At 41.7% G+C, this 22,227-nt stretch overlaps 2 protein-coding genes across 4 annotated transcripts; both read left to right on the forward strand.

Annotated features, from left to right (window-relative positions):
- Positions 1 to 761: 761 nt before the first annotated feature.
- Positions 762 to 7,769, forward strand: LOC100563268 (guanine nucleotide-binding protein G(s) subunit alpha). Of its 2 annotated transcripts, none has more exons than XM_062973541.1 (2): positions 762 to 3,170; positions 4,789 to 7,769. In XM_062973541.1, exon 1 carries the CDS (start codon positions 1,829 to 1,831, stop codon positions 2,975 to 2,977), a length of 1,149 nt encoding a protein of 382 aa, XP_062829611.1. In that variant the 5' UTR covers positions 762 to 1,828; the 3' UTR covers positions 2,978 to 3,170; positions 4,789 to 7,769. The 2 variants fall into 2 exon arrangements, with proteins under 2 accessions (XP_062829611.1, XP_003218080.2); XM_003218032.4 differs by lacking the exon at positions 4,789 to 7,769 and adding an exon at positions 3,393 to 3,848.
- Positions 7,770 to 10,807: 3,038 nt separating this feature from the next.
- Positions 10,808 to 21,171, forward strand: LOC103278098 (zinc finger protein 239). Of its 2 annotated transcripts, none has more exons than XM_008105819.3 (2): positions 10,808 to 13,015; positions 16,123 to 21,171. In XM_008105819.3, the coding sequence occupies exons 1-2, from the start codon at positions 12,971 to 12,973 to the stop codon at positions 17,053 to 17,055; spliced, it is 978 nt and encodes a 325-aa protein (XP_008104026.1). In that variant the 5' UTR covers positions 10,808 to 12,970; the 3' UTR covers positions 17,056 to 21,171. The 2 variants fall into 2 exon arrangements, with proteins under 2 accessions (XP_008104026.1, XP_008104027.1); XM_008105820.3 differs by having other exon boundaries at positions 10,808 to 13,006.
- Positions 21,172 to 22,227: the final 1,056 nt, after the last annotated feature.

Genomic DNA, 22,227 nt, shown 5'->3' on the forward strand with positions numbered 1-22,227 from the left:
CTGTAGATAACTCAAAACTGGTTTTATTGTTCACAAAAGGTTATCCCAATAAGCTGGAAGTTTCAAAGGGCTAAAGGAAAATATACATTACAGTCTTTGGTTGTCTTAAGTCCAAGGAGCTCTGCAGCTGAGAAGCTTTTCCAGGTCCCTCAATGGCTGTGAATGCGGGAGCAATCCTCAGCCTCAGTCCAAATGGCCTATGTTTGAAGACACAGTCTTCCTCTGATGCCAAAGAACTGATTTGAAGGCGCTTCAGACTCCTCAACGTCATCCAGGTTGGCCCTGAACATGAAGCATAAGTCTCAAGGGTAAGAACCTCAGAATTGGTGCTGAGAGGTAACTTAATCAAGGGCTTTTAGAGCCAAGTCTCTCTCACACATCCATCTGATAGAAAGCTTGATGGTGGAATGAAAAAGGAAACACTGACCCACTCCAGGAAAGCGTGGAGTCAAACAATTGAGCTGAGGGAGCAATATAACTGGTGCAAACAACATTGATTGACAGCTATAAATAACCAATCAATCCAACTACATTTACAGGGTAAAGGCAAAATCAGGCATGATACAACAATTCAAATCTTGCTACTTACAGTTCGACATATAGATAGCGCCACTCACACTGTCACATTTTGAGTATCTTTGAAACTCTTGGGGTTTCATCCTACTTTGAAAGCAGAGGTTCGCCTTCCATGGTTGCCCCTTCTCCATGCAGCTTGGCTTCCAGGGATAATCTATGGTCTGGCCTCTGTATCTGCAGGGGGTATGTTCCAAGACCCTTTTGTGGATACCTGATACCATGGATCATAGCAAACACTATATTTTTATGTGAACCTGGGCTAGAAGCATATTATAGAAACACTCCGGAGGACATTGAGAGGCCCACAAATACCTCTTTGGGAGGATATTTTTTGTAGAGTGGATAGGTGAAACTGTGTATATTGGATCCATTGATAAGGGGGTCATACTGCATATGCCACCCTTGCCATTTCATCATGGAGTTGATGAATATAACCAGTTTGGGTTGTATTCATCACCAGTCTGAAATCTCCTTTCCCATAAACTAAATCCACCCATTTCTCACCTAGGATTTCTCCATCTTCTACATGATATCATATCAGGAATTATACAATGGCCATCATGTTACCTCTCAACCTAAACACATCAAGTTAAAGACATTCAGCCTCTTTGGCCGTTCCTCATAGGGCTTGGCTTCCAGACCTTTGGTCATTTTGGTGGATGCCTTCCAGCTTGTCCATATCGCTCTTGAATTGTGATGCCCGGAACTGGACACAGGACTATTCCAGGTGACGTCAGACCAAAGCAGAATGCAATGAGACAATATAATGTGTCTGTGTCTGGACATTATATATTGCTTGTTGGCCTTTCAGGCTGCTATGATTCTACATTCACAGGGACACACTTTCATAAAAAAAAAAAGGCTTGCAAAGTGTATTTGGCTTGTTTTTAAATCAAATCAGTAACTCAGCTGTTGCTATAGCTGCAAAGTCATTGCTCTTTCCCTCCCTGCTCCTTCCTTTCCTCCAGTCTATTCTCCCCCTCCTTGTTTCTGGGCAATGAGTCAGTTTGTTGTCGTTTACGTATTCCTTTGCTAGCTTCCACTCTTCCTGACCTCATGGACCAGTAAAAGGCCAAAATAAAGAAGAGAAGGAGAGAGACGGAGACACTCCCTCTCCAAGTCTCCCTCCCTTCCTCCCTCCTTTCTCTCTTTCTGCCTCTGACTCTCTTGCGCCAGCTTGGCTTCTGCTCCTTTCTCCCATCAGCTGCAGCCGTCCTTCCTTCCTCTCAAAATCTCCATTCCTCCACCCGAAATGGGCTGCTTTGGGAACAGGATGACTGAGGACGAGCGCGAGGAAGAGAAGGAACGAAGAAAGGCCAATAAGAAGGTTGAGAAGCAACTGGAGATGGACAAGGAAGTCTTTAAGGCCACGCACCGTCTCCTCGTGGTGGGCTTAGAGGACTCTGGCAAAAACACATTGGTCAAACAAATGAAAATCTTGCATGGGGATGGATTTAGTGCCGAGGAGAAGAAAATGAGAACCCAGGACATTAAAAACAATATCATGGAAGCTATAAGTACAATAGTCATAAACATGTGGTGCCTGGAACCCCCAGTGGAGCTGGCGAACCCAGAGAACCAGTTCCGGATTGACTATATTTTGAATGCAAGCAGCCAGCGAGATTTCGACTTCCCACCCGAATTCTACGAACATACGAAAGCCCTTTGGCAAGACGAAGGTGTGAAAGCTTGCTTTGAGCGCTCGCATGAGTATCGCTTGATTGGTTGTGCACAGTATTTTCTAGACAAGATCGACATCGTCAAGGAAGAGGAATATACGCCATCGGACCAGGATCTTCTCCGATGTAAATTTCGGAAATCCGGGATCCCTGAAACCAAGTTTCAAGTGGACAAAGTATATTTGCATCTGTTTATTTTTGATTGGGGACGGAATCGCCAAAGGTGGGTACGTCATTTTGATAATTTGACGGCTATTCTCATGATGGTGGACAGCAGTAGCTACAATTGCTTACTGAATTATCCAGGGGACATGAAGCTTAAGGAAGAATTATCTTTTTTCAAGTCTATCGTATTCAGGAGAGAGTTGAAGAAGCTTTTCAGTCCTTGGCTACAGACCTTTACGTACATTGTTTTCCTGAACAAACAGGATTTGCTAGCAGAGAAAGTCTTGGCAGGGAAATTTAAACTGGAAGACTACTTCCCAGACTTTGCTCACTATACCACACCTAAGGACGCAATGCCGGAGCCTGGTGAAGATGGTATAGTTACGAAGGCCAAGTATTTTATCAGAGAGGAATTCCTTAGAATGTGTTATCTTGAAAACCACAGCTTCTATTGTCACTTTACATGTGCAGTGGATGCAGAAAACGTTCAGAGAGTTTTCAATGATTGTGGGGATTTGATTCAACGAATACACTTCGGCCAGTATAAGTCCTTGTGAAGGAGATCATTTATTAGTTTTGGACACCTTATTGAGAAAAGCAAAGAAAAGCCCTGCCCACATAAAGTGGAAAAGTATGATGGCAATCTCCCTCTTACTTGCATCCCTGAACTTTTCCTTCTTCCTGGACAAAGAGCAGCATTTCAAAGCTTCGAACCATTGTAATGTCATACGCCAATTCTGCAAGGAGCAGGTGAGTTTATCTTAACACTATCATTAACAAACCTAATAAAAATAATAATAACAATGATAATGATAATAATGCCCTGAAGGTGGAGCACCGGAGAGAATTTGGGAGTAAAAGTGAAATATTTTTTAAAAGCCAACAAAGGAAATGGAAGAAAAAATGTTATTTTGTTGTGTGTATAAATCATATACGCCATGATTTCCACTTTGTCTCTATTCACTGCATCAGACCAAAGAAAGTGGCAATACACAGACCAAGTTGGAAGAGACCCTGAGGGCCATCTGATCCATCCCCATTCTTCCAGGCATGAAAACACCATCCAGGCCCTCCCTACAGATGGTCATTCAGGCTCTGCTTAAAAGTCCCCAGAGAAGGAGGAACATCCACCAGGCTCATATTCCACTGCCAAACAGCAATTACTGTCAGGTGCCTCTGCCTCTGAATGTGACTTTGGAGTGAAAACACTGACAATTTCTACAAGAAGAGGCAGTTCAAAACCAATGTTAGAACTTCAGAAAGGTGTTGTACCTTGGAAGTCTCAGGAGGAGCCGGGATGTTGCAAAATGAACTGCATTATGGCTTATTAATGCAAACCTCACACTGCTCTTCCTGCTGATCCTGTCTGATATATATTTATTCATGTATCTATAGCTCTATCTTTATCTATAAAAGTCGGTGTCTGTCTGTCTGTCTGTCTGTCTTTATTCAACTAGCAACAAAGGCTGTGGCTGGGTGAAGGACGCCCTCTGTGATGTCACTGAAAAAGACAAGTAATCTGTGTATGTCTGGAAAGGGGGAGGGAGGAAAGAGCTACAAAAAGAGGCATGATGACATAGAGATCCTCTCAGAGCTGGAGAAAGGAGAGGGGAAAGAAAGGCATGAAAGGAAAAAAGAAGGGGGGGAAAGAAAGGAAATGGAAGAGGGAGGGAGGGATGAGGAAGAAAGATAAAGGAGGGAAGGAAGGAAAGAGGAAATCCTATGAGGGAAAGAAAAGAAAGAAGGGAGGAATAAAAACAAGGGGGTGGCTGCGCCTCCAACACTGAGACAATGCTGTGTCTATATTCTAGTATATATGTATATGTATGTATGTATATCAGTTGTTCCCAACCTTTTTTTTGATCAGGAACCACTTTGACCAGGGATCACTTTTACAAGGGACTACTACACCAGGCATCACTTGAAAAGGGATCACTTTGACTAGGGACCCTGATTGTTTCTTGTCTGGAATTCCCCGGAGAAGTCATTGAAATCCACAAACAAGTGGAAAATTTCAACACAAAGGAGGAAACCATGAACATAAATCAAATAGGCTACTAGTACTAAAACTAATAAAATCAGGACAGTAAATAAATAATAACACCCAGAAGACGGTAATTCCAGACAAGAAACAATTGGGGCCAGCTAACACCCCCTATCAAAGGATCCCCCAGGCAGGTAGCAGCCAGGCTTTGAAGCTGAAAGGCCATTCAATGCTAATCAAGCTAACCAATTGCAACATTCACACTTGCCTCCAACTGACAAGAGATATTTCTCCCATCCTGGACATTATTCCACAGATATATAAACCCCACTTGCCTAATTTCCAACAGACCTCACAACCTCTGAGGATTTTTTTTCCTGTCAGGAACAACTTGAATCGCTTCTGGAGTGAGAGAATTGGCTGTCTGCAAGGACGTTGCCCAGGGGACACCCGGATGTTTTGATGTTTTTACCATCCTTGTGGGAGGTTTCTCTCATGTCCCCGCATGGAGCTGGGGCTGATAGAGGGAGCTCATCCGCACTCTCCCCGGGTGGGATTCGAACCTGGAAGCTTTCCAGTCAGCAACCCAACCTTCAAGTCACTTAGTCCACCACGCCATCTGGGGGCTCACCTCTGAGGATGCCTGTCATAGATGTGGGCGAAATGTCAGGAGAGAATGCTTCTGGAACATGGCCATACAACCCAGAAAACACATAACAACCCAGTGATTCTGGCCATGAAGGCCTTCGACAACACATCTCCTCTCTCTGCTATGCTATGTGAAAATAACAAGCCAAGGGAAGGAACTAATGCAGAAAGTGTCTATTAATTAAAACAATGGACACAACGAGAGTGTATGATATTAATCATATGCAATGATGTAACCTCACCTTTTATGTCTTTGATAAATTAGAGGACAGCATTGCATTGTTTTACTTATAAAAGTAAATGTAACTGCATCACTGATTGTTCCATCTTTTTGGCACCCATGGGCCCCGTGCTGTTTTCTTCCTGTTTTTACTTTGCATTTTTCCTTACCTTTTCAAAATAAATCTTTCTCTTGAGATCAAAAAACGGCTGATTATTGCTGGCTTGGTTTTGAAAAAAATGCACACACCATGTTTAAAAAAGTCATGGGATACTCTGGAGCAGGAGTCCTCAAACTAAGGGTCTTTCCACATAGGCATAAAACCCAGAATATCAAGGCAGAAAATTTATTTATTCATTTACTTATTTAATTTATATACTACTGTTCTTTCCCTGGATTATCTGAGTCCACACTGCCATATATTCCAGTTCAAAGCAGATAATGTGGGATTTTATTCTGCTGTGGGGAAGGGGCCTATGGTCCTTGGACCAGATGTTATTTAATAATAACTAAATAATAATAATAATAACTAAACACAGCTGTCTATTCTAAACAATATCTGAAAAATGTGCACCACGATAAAGGTTCAAACTGATAACCGAAACCCCGGCTTTTAAATTAATTTAAAAACGCAGCGGAGAGTTCCGCAGATCACTCACCAAAGGAACGGAGCGGGACCGCAGCAGACTATTATTAAAAGACTTTTTTTTCTTTCTTCATTTTCCCCTTCCCTGAACTATGTAACAAATCCCCCCAATAAAAGTAGCATTTATTTTAACAGTAACACTCTCTATCTGGTTATTTTGTGTCATTCTCTGACTCTTTCCTTTGCATGCAATTTCTCTCTCTCTCGCTAACCCGTCTGATCTTTAAAAACCCTGGCGGAGGTTTCTCCGCCATAGATTAATATGGCGGACGATATAAATTGGCTCATATCTCTATCAAAATTACCCCTAGAACGCTCCTCTTTTAGTCCTAACCCTTTCTAAGGCTCCTGACTCGAAGACAACCAGCGGAACCGGAATCGGTCCAGTTTTCGGCACCTCAACAGCTGACTGTCAAACGGGACCGACTGCTCCTTTCAAGCCAAACTGCTGCCTTATCCCGGACTTTCCTCTCCCTGCGGCCCGCGGAATGGTTTTAAGAGATCCCTAGCCCCTTTCTGTGAACTGGGGATGGGGGGATCGCTCTCTCGCTGGGGAAACATAGTTCTCCAAGAACCCTTACCCTCTCTACAGCTGCCAGGGGGTGCCCGGACGGGTGCCCTCCACGTTTCATTCATACTTTCATAATTTTATGAAGGAGAAGAACACTCTTCCCCAGACCTATCCCTGGACTTATGAAATCTTATACTTCCAAAGACTACAACCCACATGTGCCCCTTCCCCATGCCATCTCTATGAATTCCTTATGAACTCTTTTTCCTCATGTATTTGTGAATTTTCATATTCTATGTACTTGGACACTCTCATGACTCACTGTTGTATGAACTTCTAATCGTTGGGCTAACTTCATGAATTGTGAAATCATGCTGCTAGAACTCCACTTCTATATTGGGTTCCCCAGATGTTGTAAACTTCGTTCTTATCAAATGTTTTCTATTGTTTATATCATTCATGATTCCCCTTTATGCAATGTCACCCACCTTTATGGATTCTCCTTTATTTCCTTGAAATCTATCTATCTGCCTATATGTATTTGTACTCTTTGGGATCCCCGGAGAATGTGTTTTTCCCAGCTGGGTTTATGTTCCAACTTTATTTTAATTTTCATTCTATCCCATATAATTGTCAAATCATGAAATCAAATGGGAAATATTATGACCCCAACGTGAACCCTAGTCCCCATGATCCAGACCTCCCTTCCCAAAAACAAAAGGATAATCTGCCACAGTTTAATCCAATCTCATTCCGATCGCATGGACAATATAGGGCTTGAGTCACCAAATTCCTAAAGGTGATTCGACCCCAAGGCAAACATTGTCATATCCCAGGCCAGGACGCCTCAGGAAGGCACCCTGTGGGGCCCGTCAATGACGGCTCATCACCACCCTTCTTTACTTCCCCCTGACACCCCAAGGCATATCTAAAATCTGTGAACGTGACAGGACCCCGGACATCCTTGATGGGTGCCATTAATTCCTTTAGAAATCGGCCGGGCCAGGATTAATCTGATATTTCCTGTCCGGTCACTTCATTGTTTCAATAGCTCCCGCCTCCTCCTCTCTGATTGGCCCGAGTGGGGACAAAAAGCGGCTCCCCATTGGGCCAGCAGAGCAAGGCAGGAAACGAAAGCCCGCCTCGTTCAACCTTCTAGCCTATCCGCGATCAGATGGGCGGGGGAGCGGGGCGGGAAATTCAAAGGGCTGTCAGACCGAAACATTGTATAAATATGGCTTTATTTGAAACATATGTTACGCTAGTAGATTGAATGATCGCTACTAGTGTCCATTCAGCTGAATCGCTCAATAAAGACTCCTTGGCGGATTTTCCTTCAACTTTGGCGGACCTTCTTCATTTCAGGCTTCAGGTTGTATTGCGGCTTATATTCTCCTTTTGGCTTCGCCAAGGTCCGTTCCTTCAGGACCGGATCGGGTCTCTCCTTAAGGGCCCGATCCCCTAAAACGCGGTTGACAACATAACCATAGAACACAATATGTATATTAGAGCTCTAATATACATATTGTGTTCTATGGTTTTAACCTTTATCGTGGTGCACATTTTTCAGATGTTATTTATCCAGCTCTCACCCTAAACTTTAGACTTAGGGTTACCTTGCCTGAAACAACTTGGAAGGCAGACAACAACAATCCTAATTAACTTGACTCTCTCATCAGCCAAAAGCAGGCCCACTCTTCCCATTGAAATACTGGTAAGAGTATTTTGGTTTAAAATGTTCTTCATTTTAAATCTTGTATTTTTTTTCATGGTTTTTTTGCACCACAAATAAGATACTTGCATTTTTGGGCCAGGATAAACAGTTGCTCCTATGCAGGAAGCAGCTGTGGGTATTTCACCATCTCACTCAGGCAACCTGGGAACAGGGAAGGTCATCTAATTGTCCGATCATTTTGGGCTTTGCAGCTCCCACCATGCACTAAAAGCGTGGTATGCCTTGCTTAGAACAACATGGGAAACTAGGCAAGTGGGGTTTATAGATCTGTGGAATAATGTCCAGGGTGGGAGAAAGAACTCTTGTCAGTTGGAGACAAGTGTGAATGTTGCAATTGGCCACCTTGATTATCAGTGAATAGCCTTACAGCTTCAAAGCCTGGCTGCTTCCTGCCTGGGGGAATCCTTTGTTAGAAAGGACACTATTGTAAGGTTCTTCTCCTCTCCATCTTAAAAGCATATAATTCGACAATTGTGAAAAAACTATTGATTTCTATTCTCTTGACTATGGCACCTTTGGAAATTACAAAGCATTGGAGACTGAGATCTCTTTCTCCTCTTGGATGAGGGGATCAAAGAGGGAAATAGAAAGAGGTAAATTTTCTTTAATTTTTGAATTTGTTTCTTATTTGAAATTTCAACTTCCGGATTAACACTTAATCTTTTGGATTAGCCCATTTTTAACTATTCACAACTGGAAATAATGTTTTTGGGCCTGCTGATTTGGAATTGATATACAGATCTCGCAACTGAGTTGAATGTGAATTTATTTTGGATTTTCTTTCCCTGCCCCCTCTTATTACTGTAAAAAGGTAAAGGTTTCCCCTCATTAAGTCTAGTTGATTCGGACTCTGAGGGTTGGTGCTCATCTCCATTTCTAAGCTGAAGAGCCGGCGTTGTCCGTAGACGTCTCCAAGGTCATGTGGCTGGCATGACTGCAAGGAGCGCCGGTACCTTCCATCCAGAGCGGTGCCTATTCTTTTACTCACATGTTTTTGAACTGTTAGGTTGGCAGAAGCTGGGGCTATCAATGGGAGCTCACCCCATCCCGCGGATTCAAACCGTCGACCTTCTGTTCAACAAGTTCAGCAACTCAACAGGTTAACCTGCGGTGTCACCATGGCCCCTAATCTTATTATTGTCCTCTATCTATTTATTTCTAAAAGTTATTAATTTATTTATTTACAGTACAGTCTCGCTTATCCAGTATAAATGGGTCACCAGAACGTTCGATAAGCGAAAATGTTGAATAATAAAATAAGGAGGGATTAAGGAAAAGCCAATTAAAAGCCAAATTACGTTATGATTTTACAAATTAAGCACCAAAGCATCATGTTTAACAACAAATCAACAGAAAAAGCAGTTCAATACATGGTAACGCTATGTAGTAATTACTGTATTTACAAATTTAGCACTGTGTTGAAAACATCGACTACAAAAAAAATCGATTACTAAAAGACTGACTACAAATAAAGACAGAATTGCATAAAATGAACTTACACTAACAACATTGTCGGAAGTTAAATCTGTAAAAAGTGCCTTCCTGTGAAGGCAGACTGGGTTGGATAATACAGAACGTTGGATGAGTGAAGGTTGGATAAGCAAGACTGTATGTACAGTAGAGTCTTGCTTATCCAACGTAAATGGGTCGCCAGAACGTTGGATAAGCGAAAATGTTGAATAATAAGGAGGGATTAAGGAAAAGCCTATTGAAAGTCAAATTACGTTATGATTTTACAAATTAAGCACCAAAACAACATGTTTTACAACGAGTCAACAGAAAAAGCAGTTCAATACACAGTAACTTTATGTAGTAATTACTATATTTACAAATTTATCACTAAAACATTGCAATGTGTTGAAAACATTGACCACAAAAAAATCGACTACTAAAAAATTGACTACAAATATAGAATTGCATAAAATGAACTTACAGTAACAACTTTGTTGGTAGTTAAGTCTGTAAAAAGTGCCTTGCTGTGAAGGCAGACTGTGTTAGATAATCCAGAACATTGGATGAGTGAAGGTTGGATAAGCGAGACTGTATGTACTTCATTTATATCCCGCCCTTCTCACCCCGAAGGGGACTCAGAGCGGCCTTACAAAACAGGCAGCAATTCAATGCCAAAACATACATGCAGTAAAATAAAGAGTAACATTAAAACCAAAAACATTATAAGGCAGGAATGAAGGGGTAGGAGGAAATGGCCATATAAGGAGGTACGAGCAGGCCAGGAACACAGCCGATGGGTTATCACATGATTTCCCTGAAATCATGTGTTTTGAGAGAAACGAAAGTAATGAAATGTAATACTGCACCACAAATATGCACCAATGGTTTGATATGTGGGCGGTCGTAAACTGAACCCACTGAATTGTATAAATAGACACTTGACCCTGTCTGCGGGGTTCTCCCTTTTCAGCATCTAGTTGTGCGTGGGATGAACCTCTGCAGCTGCAGGAACTTTAGTAAACTGCTTTCTTTGGAAAAAAACTCCAGTTGTCTGTCTCCTACTTCCACTGCGTCCGCACAGACACACGACAAGCTGAGAAGAGGGGAAGTCTGGCTTCCGCTACAATTAAACAACACAATTTGAAACCAGTTATTAAAATCACATCTTCCAAAATCATGGTCCAAGGCTGTTCCATGTCAGAAATATTAAATATTAACTGGGCATTTTTTATTACAACGGTATAGGCCGAAGCCTGTTAGAGTTAGTGGGCCAAAGCTAGCATTGCTCTGAGGAGAGTGAGTAGGCCAAAGCCTGTTAGTGGTAGTTTTTACCTCAGGAAGGGATCTCCTCAGTATAAAGTAAACGTCAGTCTGAGGTAAATAAACCGTGTATGAGAGAAGCCTTGTGTTTTAAAGCTCCTATGTGTGAAGGCTGCTGCATGTAAAGCTACTATTCATTTGTCAAATTATGTTATAGAAACTTTTTTATTATTACTATTATTTTACTACAAAGAAAAGCCTCCAATGGAAGCTATAACATTAGTCTGTGTAGATAGATAAAACCTTCATAAAAACTCAAACAATCACCCAAGTAAAAAAAAAGAAGCACAATCAAAGCCCTGACAGACCGTGCAACAAAGAATCTGCAAATCCCACCTTCTCCAAAGGGAACTGAACCACCTAAACTGGGCTCTACAGGCCAATGGAGACTCCACCACAGACATCAGAAGAGCTGCAAAGCCAAGAACAAGCTACAAGAGTAAAGACAAAGATCCACCCAGAGAAAAGGTGTGTTAATGCGCTGAGCTGCTGAACTTGCAGACCGAAAGGTTGCAGGTTTGAATCCGGGGAGCGGAGTGAGCGCCCGCTGTTAGCTCCAGCTTCTGCCAACCTAGCAGTTCGAAAACATGCAAATGTGAGTAGATCAATAGGGACCCATTTCTGCTCTCTTGTATGGTGAGACATCTGGCATCTTGGATTCTCCGTTATGAAATACACAGCGGCCACATTGCCTTTAAGGTGGATTTCAATTGATGTTCACCTGCCGCAGAACTGTATCCTGTTTTGACATGCGGCTACTGCCATTTACACAGTGCTACCTTGGAAAAGGGGTAACTGGCCATGAAGTATGCATTGTTGCTGTCTATGGCATCAGGGTCGGAGACGGCAGGGGCAATATGGTGAGAGAACCCCTAAAATCTGTTGTGGCCCTGCATAGCTTCTTGTCTTGGTAGGGGTATCAATTAACTTTTTGTGCTTGAGACAAAAAATTGAGTGGTCAGATGCCTTCCATCGGCTAGCCCCCCTCCCTCTATACTTGCCAAAAATAATGTGGTTATTTTGTTATTTTTTTCTTTTTCTTCTTTTGCCTTCTACTTTGTATTCTTGGAGACTTCTGCCTTAGGATGCAAGTTATAGAAGTTACCTAATAGTCACTCTGTATCAATTATGTACAAGCAACTTTTTCATGTATATATTGTACTTTTGCTTTATTTCTCTTTCTTCCAAGTTTCTCAACTGGATATTGCAGTCAGTTAATCATAGAATCGTAGAGTTGGAAGAGATCTCGTGAGCCATCTAGTCCAACCCTGTTCTGCCAAGAAGCAGGAAAACTGCATTCAAAGCACTCCTGACAGATGGCCATCCAGCCTGTTTAAAAGCCTTCCAAAAAGTAGCCTCCACCACACTCTGTGTCAGAGAGTTCCACTGCTGAACAGCTCTCACAGTTAGGAAGTTCTTCCTAATGTTCAGGTGGAATCTCCTTCCCTGTAGTTTGGAGCCATTGTTCCGCATCCTAATCTCCAGGGCAGCAGAAAACAAGCCTGTTCCCTCCTCCCTATGATTTCCCCTCACATATTTATGCAGTGCCCTCATCATGTCTCCTCTCAGACTTCTCGTCTGCAGGCTAAACATGCTCAGCTCTTTAAGCTGCTTCTCATAGGGCTTGTTCTCCAGACCCTTGATAATTTTAGTTGCCCTTCTTTGGAGCCATTCCAGCTTGTCAACATCTCCCTACTTGTAGTATGAGGAAGCACCCTTGCTCTTGAGCAGACAAGACTTTGCAAAACTAAAATTCAGACCTTGCAAAACTACAGCTCCCAGGATCCCATAGCATTGAGCCCTGGCTCTTAAGACAAGGGAAGAGAATTGTTACTTTAAAATCCTACCAACACTTCAGGAGTGTAAATTGCCCCCTTTGCTTCCCAGTGGTTGCATTTCATTGCAACCACATGGACTTGGACTTAAGCCATGCCTATGAATGGGAGACCTCCAAGGAAGCAGCACAAGGGTTAAGATGAGAGAGTCTGCAAGCAAGAACAGAAAAGAGAGAAGGTGGGGTGTTTTGTCAAATGGATGAAGTCACTTCCTGCCCCCCTCCTTTTCCTAAAAGTGAGTAAGGTATGTCTGGCTATATTCATTCTCTTTTATCCTCTGGTGCAGCTCTGGCTGGATCTTGCTGGCCCCAAGTCCTTTGGCCAGAAAAACAAAAAGGTGGCATAGAAAAGAGAGGCAGGATTTCCTGGGAAAATTAAAACTGGGACCCGAGAGAAAGGGGGCGTTTACACTGTAGAATTAGTGCAGTTTGATGTCACTTTAACTACTACGACTCGATATAGAAACATGGGGGTTGTAGTTCTACAAAGTCTCTAGCATTTTCTCTGCCCTAAGACTGCTGGGCCTCAACGTACAGTAGAGTCTCACTTATCCAAGACTCGCTTATCCAACGTTCTGGATTATCCAACACATTTTTTAGTCAATGTTTTCAATATATCGTGATATTTTGGTGCTAAATTCATAAATACAGTAATTACTACATAACATTACTACATATTGAACTACTTTTTCTGTCAAATTTGTTGTATAACGTGATGTTTTGGTGTTTAATTTGTAAAATCATAACCTAATTTGATGTTCAATAGGCTTTTCCTTTATCTCTCCTTAATTATCCAAGATACTCGCTTATCCAAGGTTCTGCCGGCCCGTTTACGTTGGATAAGCGAGAGACTACTGTACTACAAAATCCAGGAGGCCATAGCATTAGGACATAGCAGTGAAAGTGGCATCAAACTGCATTCATTCTGCAATGTAGACTGATGCACCCAAGTACAAAGTTCAGTCCAGAACAGTCGCATTTGGATGAGTTTTTGGAGAGAATAATGGTCCTGGGAAGGAATCCATTTAGCGTCCCTCTCAAAGAAGGAGAAAATAAAAGAGGGAGGAGTGCAGGAAAGAAAGAAAAGGGAAAGATGATGATGATGATGATGATGATGATAATACATCCGAAAATACATCACACAGTCCTAGACACTTGGGAAGTGTTTGACTTGTGATTTTGTGATACGAAATCTATCTTGTTTGCTGTGTCATACAGTAATAATAATAATAATAATAATAACTTTATTTTTATATACCGCCTCCATCTCCCTGGAGAGACCAGGGTGGCTTACATGGGGAACACACCCAATCCAACAATTAAAAACCAACTATAGATTAAAACATAACTCAGTAATCATTACAAGCAACAATAACATAACATAAAACAGCATCATCAACCAACAATCTATCCCGTAATGAGCACTGAAATACGAGAGGAAGGTACTAGTGCAATATACAGTAGTCTCGCTTATCCAGCATAAACTGGCCGGCAGAACGTTGGATAAGGAATATGTTGGATAATAAGGAGGGATTAAGGAAAAGCCTATTAAACATCAAATTAGGTTATGATTTTACAAATTAAGCACCAAAACATCATGTTATACAACACATTTGACAGAAAAAGTAGTTCAATATGTAGTAATGCTACGTAGTAATTACTGTATTTACGAATTTAGCACCAAAATATCACGATGTATTGAAAACATTGACAACAAAAATCCATTAGATAAGCGAATGTTGGATAAGTGAGACTCTACTGTACTTCTAAAATAAGACTTAATAAATTAGAACTGAAGGAGCAATTTAACACTAAACCTATAGGATGAAGGATAAAGTGCGAGGACTGATGGCAGTTATAATTGGGGTTTAATTTCTTATGACTGTTTAATCAAAAGCACAAGGGAACATCTACATTTTTAGATCTTTGCGGAATGTGGATAAGGTGGGTTCTAATCTAATCTCCCTGGGGAGAGAGTTTCAGAGCCGGGGGGCCACCACAAAGGCCCTCTCCCTCGCCCCCACCAAATGTGCTTGAGATAGTAGTGGAAGGAGATAAGGTCCTCCCCCGAAGATCTTAGAGTCTATGCGGATTCATAGGGGAAAATGCGATCGCTAAGACAAGAAAGGAGAATGGCCAGACTTCCATAAGAAGGCCATAAAGAAACCCATAAAGCAACACCGATAAGCATTTGTAATCACTGAGACCTTGCCTACCATAGAATCATAGAGTTGGAAAAGACCTCACGGCCATCCAGTCCAACCCCCTGCCAAGAAGTAGGAAAATCGCATTCAAAGCACCAGCCTGTAACCCATCAGTCATGTTAATAGAGCATTGCCAAACAAAATCCATTGTCACTCTTACATGTTGGAGGCATGAAAAGCATATAACTGAATAGTTGAATTTAATGTGGATGTAGCATACCTGGATTTCAGTAAGGCCTTCCCCCATGGACTTCTGGCAAAGAAACTAGTCAAATGTGTGCTAGGCAAAACTACAGTTAGGTGGATCTGTAATTGGTTAAGCAAACGAACCCAGAGGGTGCTCCCCAATGCTTCCTTTTCATCGTGGAAAGAAGTGAGGAGTGGAGTGCCATAAGCAGGTTTCCGTCCTGGGCCTGGTTCTGTCCAACATCTTTATTAACGACTTAGATGAAGGGTTAGAAGGCATTTAGAGAACAGGGCAGTGCAATGACAGATTTGGAAAATACGGAATGACTACTGAAAGGCCTGGACTATGACTATGGATGGTGTGATTTCTTATGTAATTTAATGTTTTAAATGTTTGATATGTCTGTTCCAGAAGTATTTTCTCCTGACGTTTCGCCCACATCTATGGTAGGCATCTTCAGAGGTTGTGAGATGCCTGCCATAGATGTGGGTGAAACGTGAGGAAAGCATGCTTATGGAACAATAATAATAATAATAATAATAATCCGAAAATACATCACACAGTCCTAGACACTTGGGAAGTGTTCGACTTGTGATTTTGTGATACGAAATCCAGCATATCTATCTTGTTTGCTGTGTCATAATAATAATAATAATAATAATAATAATAATAATAATAATAATAATTTATTTACCTTTGAGGATGCCTGCCATAGATGTGGGCAAAACGTCAGGAGAGAATACTTCTGGAACATGGCCATACAGCCTGGAAAACATTCAACAACCCATCATTTTTCCTTTTTGATAAGGCTATGATTGCCATTTAGTTCCAAAGGGATATGTGCCCAGAGACTGGGTGCAGTTATTTCCAATATGTAAGTCATGTAATGCACTCCAAACCTTCCTTTCTCCCTGGTGGAGGAATGTCCTGTATGGTAAGAGTTTTGTCCTTGATCCAACAGGTGATGGCAGGCCATTTTTTAAGGAAAAGAACTGACAAGCCTATAAAATGCTCAGAGTGCGGCCAGAGCTTCAATGAGTCATCCCTCCTTGTGGCCCATGAAAAAACACACAAGGAAGAGAACAAGGCCTTTGCTTGCACAGAGTGTGGTCAGGGCTTCATCACAAGAGCGGGGCTCTTGTCTCACCAGAAGAAACACGCAAGACAGAAGAGTCATCGGTGCAAAAAATGTGGGAAGAGGTTCAATTTGCAGTCCTCCCTTTTGGCCCATGAAAAAACCCATACAGAAGAGAAGAAGCCCTTAGCTTCTGCCAAGCGCAGTCCAAGTTCCAAGAAGAACGCTAAAACTCTGCCCCATCGGTGCAAAAAATGTGGACAGCGCTTCCCTTACATGAGCAGTCTTGTTCTACACAACAGAAGTCACACTGGTGAGAAGCCGTACAAATGCGCTGACTGCAGAAAGTGCTTCCGGACTGCGTCAGGTTTCAAAGTTCACCGCCAGATCCACTTGGAAGAGAAACCATACTCCTGCTCAACCTGTGGGAAGGCTTTCAGTCAGCGCAACAACCTTATTGTACATGAGAGACTCCACACAGGTAAGAAGCCATATAAGTGCAAGGATTGTATTAAGAGGTTTGTGGATCAGTCATCCCTCAAGAAGCACCGAAGGACCCACACGGGAGAGAAGCCATATGTCTGCCCCGAATGCGGGAAGACTTTTGCCCTGAATTCAGGCCTGGTACAGCATACAAAGATACACACTGGCGAGAAGCCCCATAAATGTGCCTTCTGCCAGAAATGTTTTCGGGACAAATCAGGAGTCATCTCCCATGAGAGAACCCACACCAAGGAGACACCCTTTCAATGCACGATCTGTTTGAAAAACTTCAGCCATCGCTCCAACCTAAACAAGCATGAAAGAAATCATTTCTAAGCCAAAGACATGCAAACTCAGCTAAGGTGGAAAGGACATGGTTTGGACACTGAATGTCCTTGTGTATGGGAATGAAGTCAATGAAAATGGACCATTATGTTCTCCCAACAGGGAGAGAAACTATCCCTATTATTGTGTCTAATTAATTTGATAGTAGTTAGATTACATTCATCAATAGCTGGATGAAAATTCTATACGCTGTTTTACTTCTTTTGGAAGTTACGTTGATCATATGAAGACTAATATGACCATATATATATATATAAAAAAAATAATGTTTATTATTTGCCAAACTTGTCATTAACAAATACAAAGACATAAACTGAAACTATAGGGTAGGTAGTGACTGGGGGTGAGAGGTAAACACATACAAATGACTTACAGAGAGGATGGGGAGGGGGTAAAAAAAGAAAAGTACAAAAAAAATAGAAAGGAAAAAATAAAATAAAATGACTTCCGTCTATTTGCATGGTATGTGTATATAAAGTTCAGTTCATCACGTATCAACTCTTCTAGCACAGGCATCACTTTCTTTCTCGTGCCGGAGTCCTTCTTCTTCTCTGTCTCCTTCCTCTATGCCCTCAAATTAGTATTTTAAAATTCTTATCTTTTAAATAATTCTTAACAGGTTCCCAATTTGTTGGTTTTTTAAATCTGCCTGGATCATTTGTTAATAAGTATGTCAGTTTATCCATATTCATAATTTCATATGACCAAGCATCTTGATATAACATTATGTTGTCAACGTTTTTCATGGCTGGAATCACTGGGCTGCTGTGAGTTTTTCGGGCTGTATGGCCATGTTCCAGTAGCATTCCCTCCTGACATTTCACCTACATTTGTGGCCGACGTCTTCAGAGGTCTGTTGGAAGGGAGGCAAATGAAATGTATATAGGTTGCTGTGAGTCTTCCGGGCTGTAATGGCCATGCTCCAGAAGCATTCTCTCCTGACGTTTTGCCCACATCTGTGGCAGGCATCCTCAGAGGTTGTGAGATGCCTGCCATAGATGTGGGTGAAACATGAGGAAAGAATGCTTCTGAAACACTAATAATAATAATAATCATAATAATAATAAACAAGTTTACTTATACCCCACCACCATCTCCCCAAAAAATTTTCAGTCACGGAGCACCTTTGAAATGTGAAATTTAAAGGGGAGAACTGGATTTTATCTCGCAGATACATACTGTATTTGACAAATAAAATGACAATAATTGGGTTGCTGTGAGTTTTCCGGGCTGTCTGGCCGTGTTCCAGAAGCATTCTCTCCTGACATTTCTATGGGAGCATCTTCAGAGGTTGTGAAGTCTGTTGGAAACTAGGCAAGTGGGGTTTATATGCCCGTGGAAGGTCCAGGGTGGGAGAAAGAACTCTTGTCTGCTTGAAGCAAGTGTGAATGTTACAATTGGCCACCTTGATTAGCATTGAATGGCCTTGCTGCTTCCTGCCTGGGGGAATCCTTTGTTAGGAGGTGTTAGGTGGCTCTGATTGTTTCTTGTCTGGATTCCCCCTGTTTTCTGAGTGCTGTTCTTTATTTGCTGTCCTGATTTTAGAGTTTTTTTAAATACTAGTAGCCAGATATTCCTGACAGAAAACAATCAGAGTCACCTAACACCTTTCAACAAAGGATTCCCCAAGCAGGAATCAGCCAGGCTTTGAAGCTGCATGGCTATTCATTGCTAATCAAGGTGACCAATTGCAACATTCACACTTGCCTCAAACAGACAAGAGTTATTTCTCCCAATCTGTACATCATTCCACAGATACATAAACCTCACTTGCCTAGTTTCCAACAAACCTCAAACCTCTGAGGACGCCTGCCATAAATGTGGGTGAAATGCTTCTGGAACATGGCCATACAGCCCGGAAAGCTCAGAGCAACCCAGTGATTCCGGCCATGAAAACCTTTGCCAACACAATCGCAATAATATTGACGAAGCAAGGAACTTTCACAATTTAAGCATGCAAGACTAAATGTTATTATTCGCAACTTTTATTTTCTCCACCAATTTGACATTACAAACAGAACAAAACACACAATAGATAAAAGAAAAATTGTGACAAAACTAAGACAAAACATTTGGGAATGAATTTAGAGCACATATTGCAGATCTACAATTTGTCACACACATACAACAGGCATTTTAAGACATTGTTACAGTTGTTACAAACTTTTTCTTGGTTTCACAAAAAAAAATTCAATGAGAAGGATGAGACTGTTTTGATTTGCACAATGAGAATTTTGGACAACTGCATCCAGATATCATGCTGTGCACAGAGACATGATCTGTATTTTGTTTTGGTAGAAACATATGCAGAGAATCCTGTGTCACATAAATAAGTGGTTGCAAAAGGCAGAAAAGAAGTTCAACTTTATCCGATAAGAGTTTAAACTCATATTTTAGCATACACCAAAAATCTGACACTAATTGATTAATTTCAAACTCTGCTTTTATTTCAGAATCTGATGTCAAATCAAGGAAGCATTCATATTGTGACGTCAGAGGGGCTGGTTTTTGGGATACAGACTATAATACAGTAGAGTCTCACTTATCCAACATAAATGGGCCGGCAGAACGTTGGATAAGCGAATATGTTGGACAATAAGGAGAGATTAAGGAGAAGCATATTAAACATCAAATTAGGTCATGATTTTACAAATTAAGCACCAAAACATCATGATATACAACAAATTTGACAGAAAAGGTAGTTCAATATGCAGTAATGCTATGTAGCAATTACTGTATTTACGAATTTAGCACCAAAATATCACAATGTATTGAAGCTGATGAGGGCAAACCGGCACCGTTTTTTGAAATCAGCAGGTCAAATATACCCAGAAATAGAGCTAACATTTGAAATGCCAAAATATGTATTGGCCTGAGTAATACTGATTTCGCTGCCAATGCTCTGCTGATGTGTGAGTATATCCTGCTGTAGTTTTCTGCATTTCATAGATCCACAGGCTCTCTGTAGCACTTACTGGACTTACTATGTGCCATTGGATATAAGGGAGACTGATTTACTATGGCATTATGTATCATGGGATTTGAGCGACCACGAGTTTTGGTATCAACAGGGCAGGCTGGATCCAAACCCCATTGGATACTGAAGCCCAAAAGATACTGAACTGTCCTTTCTTTCCTACTCTCAGTTCTAATAGCATTCAAATCCCCCCTTTTTTACTGAAGGCATGTCTACACCGTAGAATTAATCAAGTTTGACACCACTTTGACTGCCACAGCTCAATGCTATGGAGCTGTAGTTTAGTGAGGCAGCAGCCCTTTTTGCAGAGAAGGCGAAAGACCTTTCAAAACAACAATTCCATAGTACTGAGCCAGGGCAATTCAAGGAGTGTCAAACTGCATTATTCCTACAGTGCAGATGCACTCTCAGTGCACATTTACATGGATCAAATTCGTTCCTCCAGGGGTGGCTGGACTCCGTTGTGGCAGCATGATATACCAGGTCCATTCACCATAATGTGGGATAAGGCTGTGTAATGTGGCCTTGTGCTATATTTTAAAAGTTGCAACATATTCCAGAGCGTTTCAGACCACTGTAAGCAGTTGTGTCCTTATTCGAAAAGCTGTTGTCTTCCTTTCCATACCTTTCCTAGATCTATGCAACGAAAGATGTTTTGCTCCCTGCCTGCGGTGGCGCAATGGGTTAAACCCTTGTGCTGCTGAACTGCTGATCTGAAGATTGGCATTTTGAATCCATGGGACGGGGTGAGTTCCTGCTCTTAGCCCAAGCTCCTGCCAACCTAGCAGTTTGAAAACATGCAAATGTGAGTAGATCTATAGGTACCACTTTGACGAGAAAAGGCAAAACGACGCTCCAAGCAGTCATGCTGGCCACATGACCAGGAGGTGTCTACGGACACATGCGCCTTGGCTTGGAAATAGAGAAAGAGCTGGAGATGAGTTCCACCTCCAGAGCCGGAAATGAAAGGAGAAGCCTTTGCCTTTGTCTGTGTGTTTGTGTCTCATTGTATGTCATTGCAATAAGGCACTGAACATTTGCCTGTGTCTACTTATATACTGTAATCCGCTCTGAGTCCCCTCGGGGAGAAGTACAGAATATAAATAAAGTGTTGTTGTTGTTGTTGTTGAGATCACTTCCCTCTTCTTCCCAAAGGTCTTCCATGCTTTGTTGGAGAAGGCTTTCAATCTATGTGGAAGACTAGAGTTCTACATACAAATTATAGGTGTTCCAAAAACACTTTAAAATCTTGAAGAACATCTTTTTGAAAAGTCAACATCAGAGTATAAAGATTTTATTGAAATTCAATGTACCTCTGTTTTACAAACCAAAATGCGAATCAGCATGACTGATTAACATGTAGCCATCAGAATCTGGAAAGGCTTTCCAAGCAAATGCTTCCCTTCACGTCCATCTATCGATGCAAATCAGGCTTTTTTAGACTTACACCAGAAAATAAATACAGGAGTATGCGTTGCTGTGAGTTTTCCGAGCTATATGGCTATGTTCCAGAAGCATTCTCTCCTGATGTTTCGCCCATATCTATGGCAGGCATCCTCAGGCATTGTGAGGTCTGTTGGAAACTAGGCAAGTGGGGTTTATCTGTGGAATAATGTCCAAGGTAGGAGAAATAACTCATGTCTGTTTGAGGCAAGTGTGAATGCTGTAATTGGCCACCTTGATTAGCATTGAATAGCCTTGCAGCTTCAAGGTCTGTCTGCTCACTGTCTGGGGGTCCTTTGTTGGGAGGTGTTAGCTGGCTCTGATTGATTCATTTCTGAAATTCCTCTGTTTTCTGAGTGGTTTTCTTTATTTACTGTCCTGATTTTAGAGTTTAATACTGGTAGCCAGATTTTGTTTATTTCCTCCTTTCTGTTAAAATTGTCCACATGCTTGTGGATTTCAACGGCTTCTCAAGTAATATGCTGTGTCCAGGTTGGTTCAGCAAGTGCACATCCCAACAAAGGATTCCCCCAGGCAGTAAGCAGCCAGACCTTGAAGCTGAAATGCTATTCAATGATAATCAAGGTAGCCAATTGCAACATTCACACCTGCCTCAAACAGACAAGAATACTTCCTCCCACCCTGGACCTTCAGTAGATATATAAATCCCACTTGCCTAGTTTCCAACAGACCTCACAACCTCTTGCTGTAGATGCAGGCGAAACGTCAGGAGAGAATGCTTC

This window comes from Anolis carolinensis, chromosome 2 (genome assembly GCF_035594765.1).
Source record: "Anolis carolinensis isolate JA03-04 chromosome 2, rAnoCar3.1.pri, whole genome shotgun sequence".
Lineage (NCBI taxonomy): Eukaryota > Metazoa > Chordata > Lepidosauria > Squamata > Dactyloidae > Anolis > Anolis carolinensis.

What these genes read in the sequence shown, in the direction of transcription:
- LOC100563268 (XM_062973541.1), top strand. Translation starts at nt 1,829, where the DNA reads ATGGGCTGCTTTGGGAACAGGATGACTGAGGACGAGCGCGAGGAAGAG.
- LOC103278098 (XM_008105819.3), top strand. Translation starts at nt 12,971, where the DNA reads ATGAAGTCACTTCCTGCCCCCCTCCTTTTCCTAAAAGTGAGTAAG. An exon ending in TTTTCCTAAAAGTGAGTAAG is followed by an intron (nt 13,016 to 16,122) that starts GTATGTCTGGCT and finishes TTGATCCAACAG; the next exon opens with GTGATGGCAGGCCATTTTTT.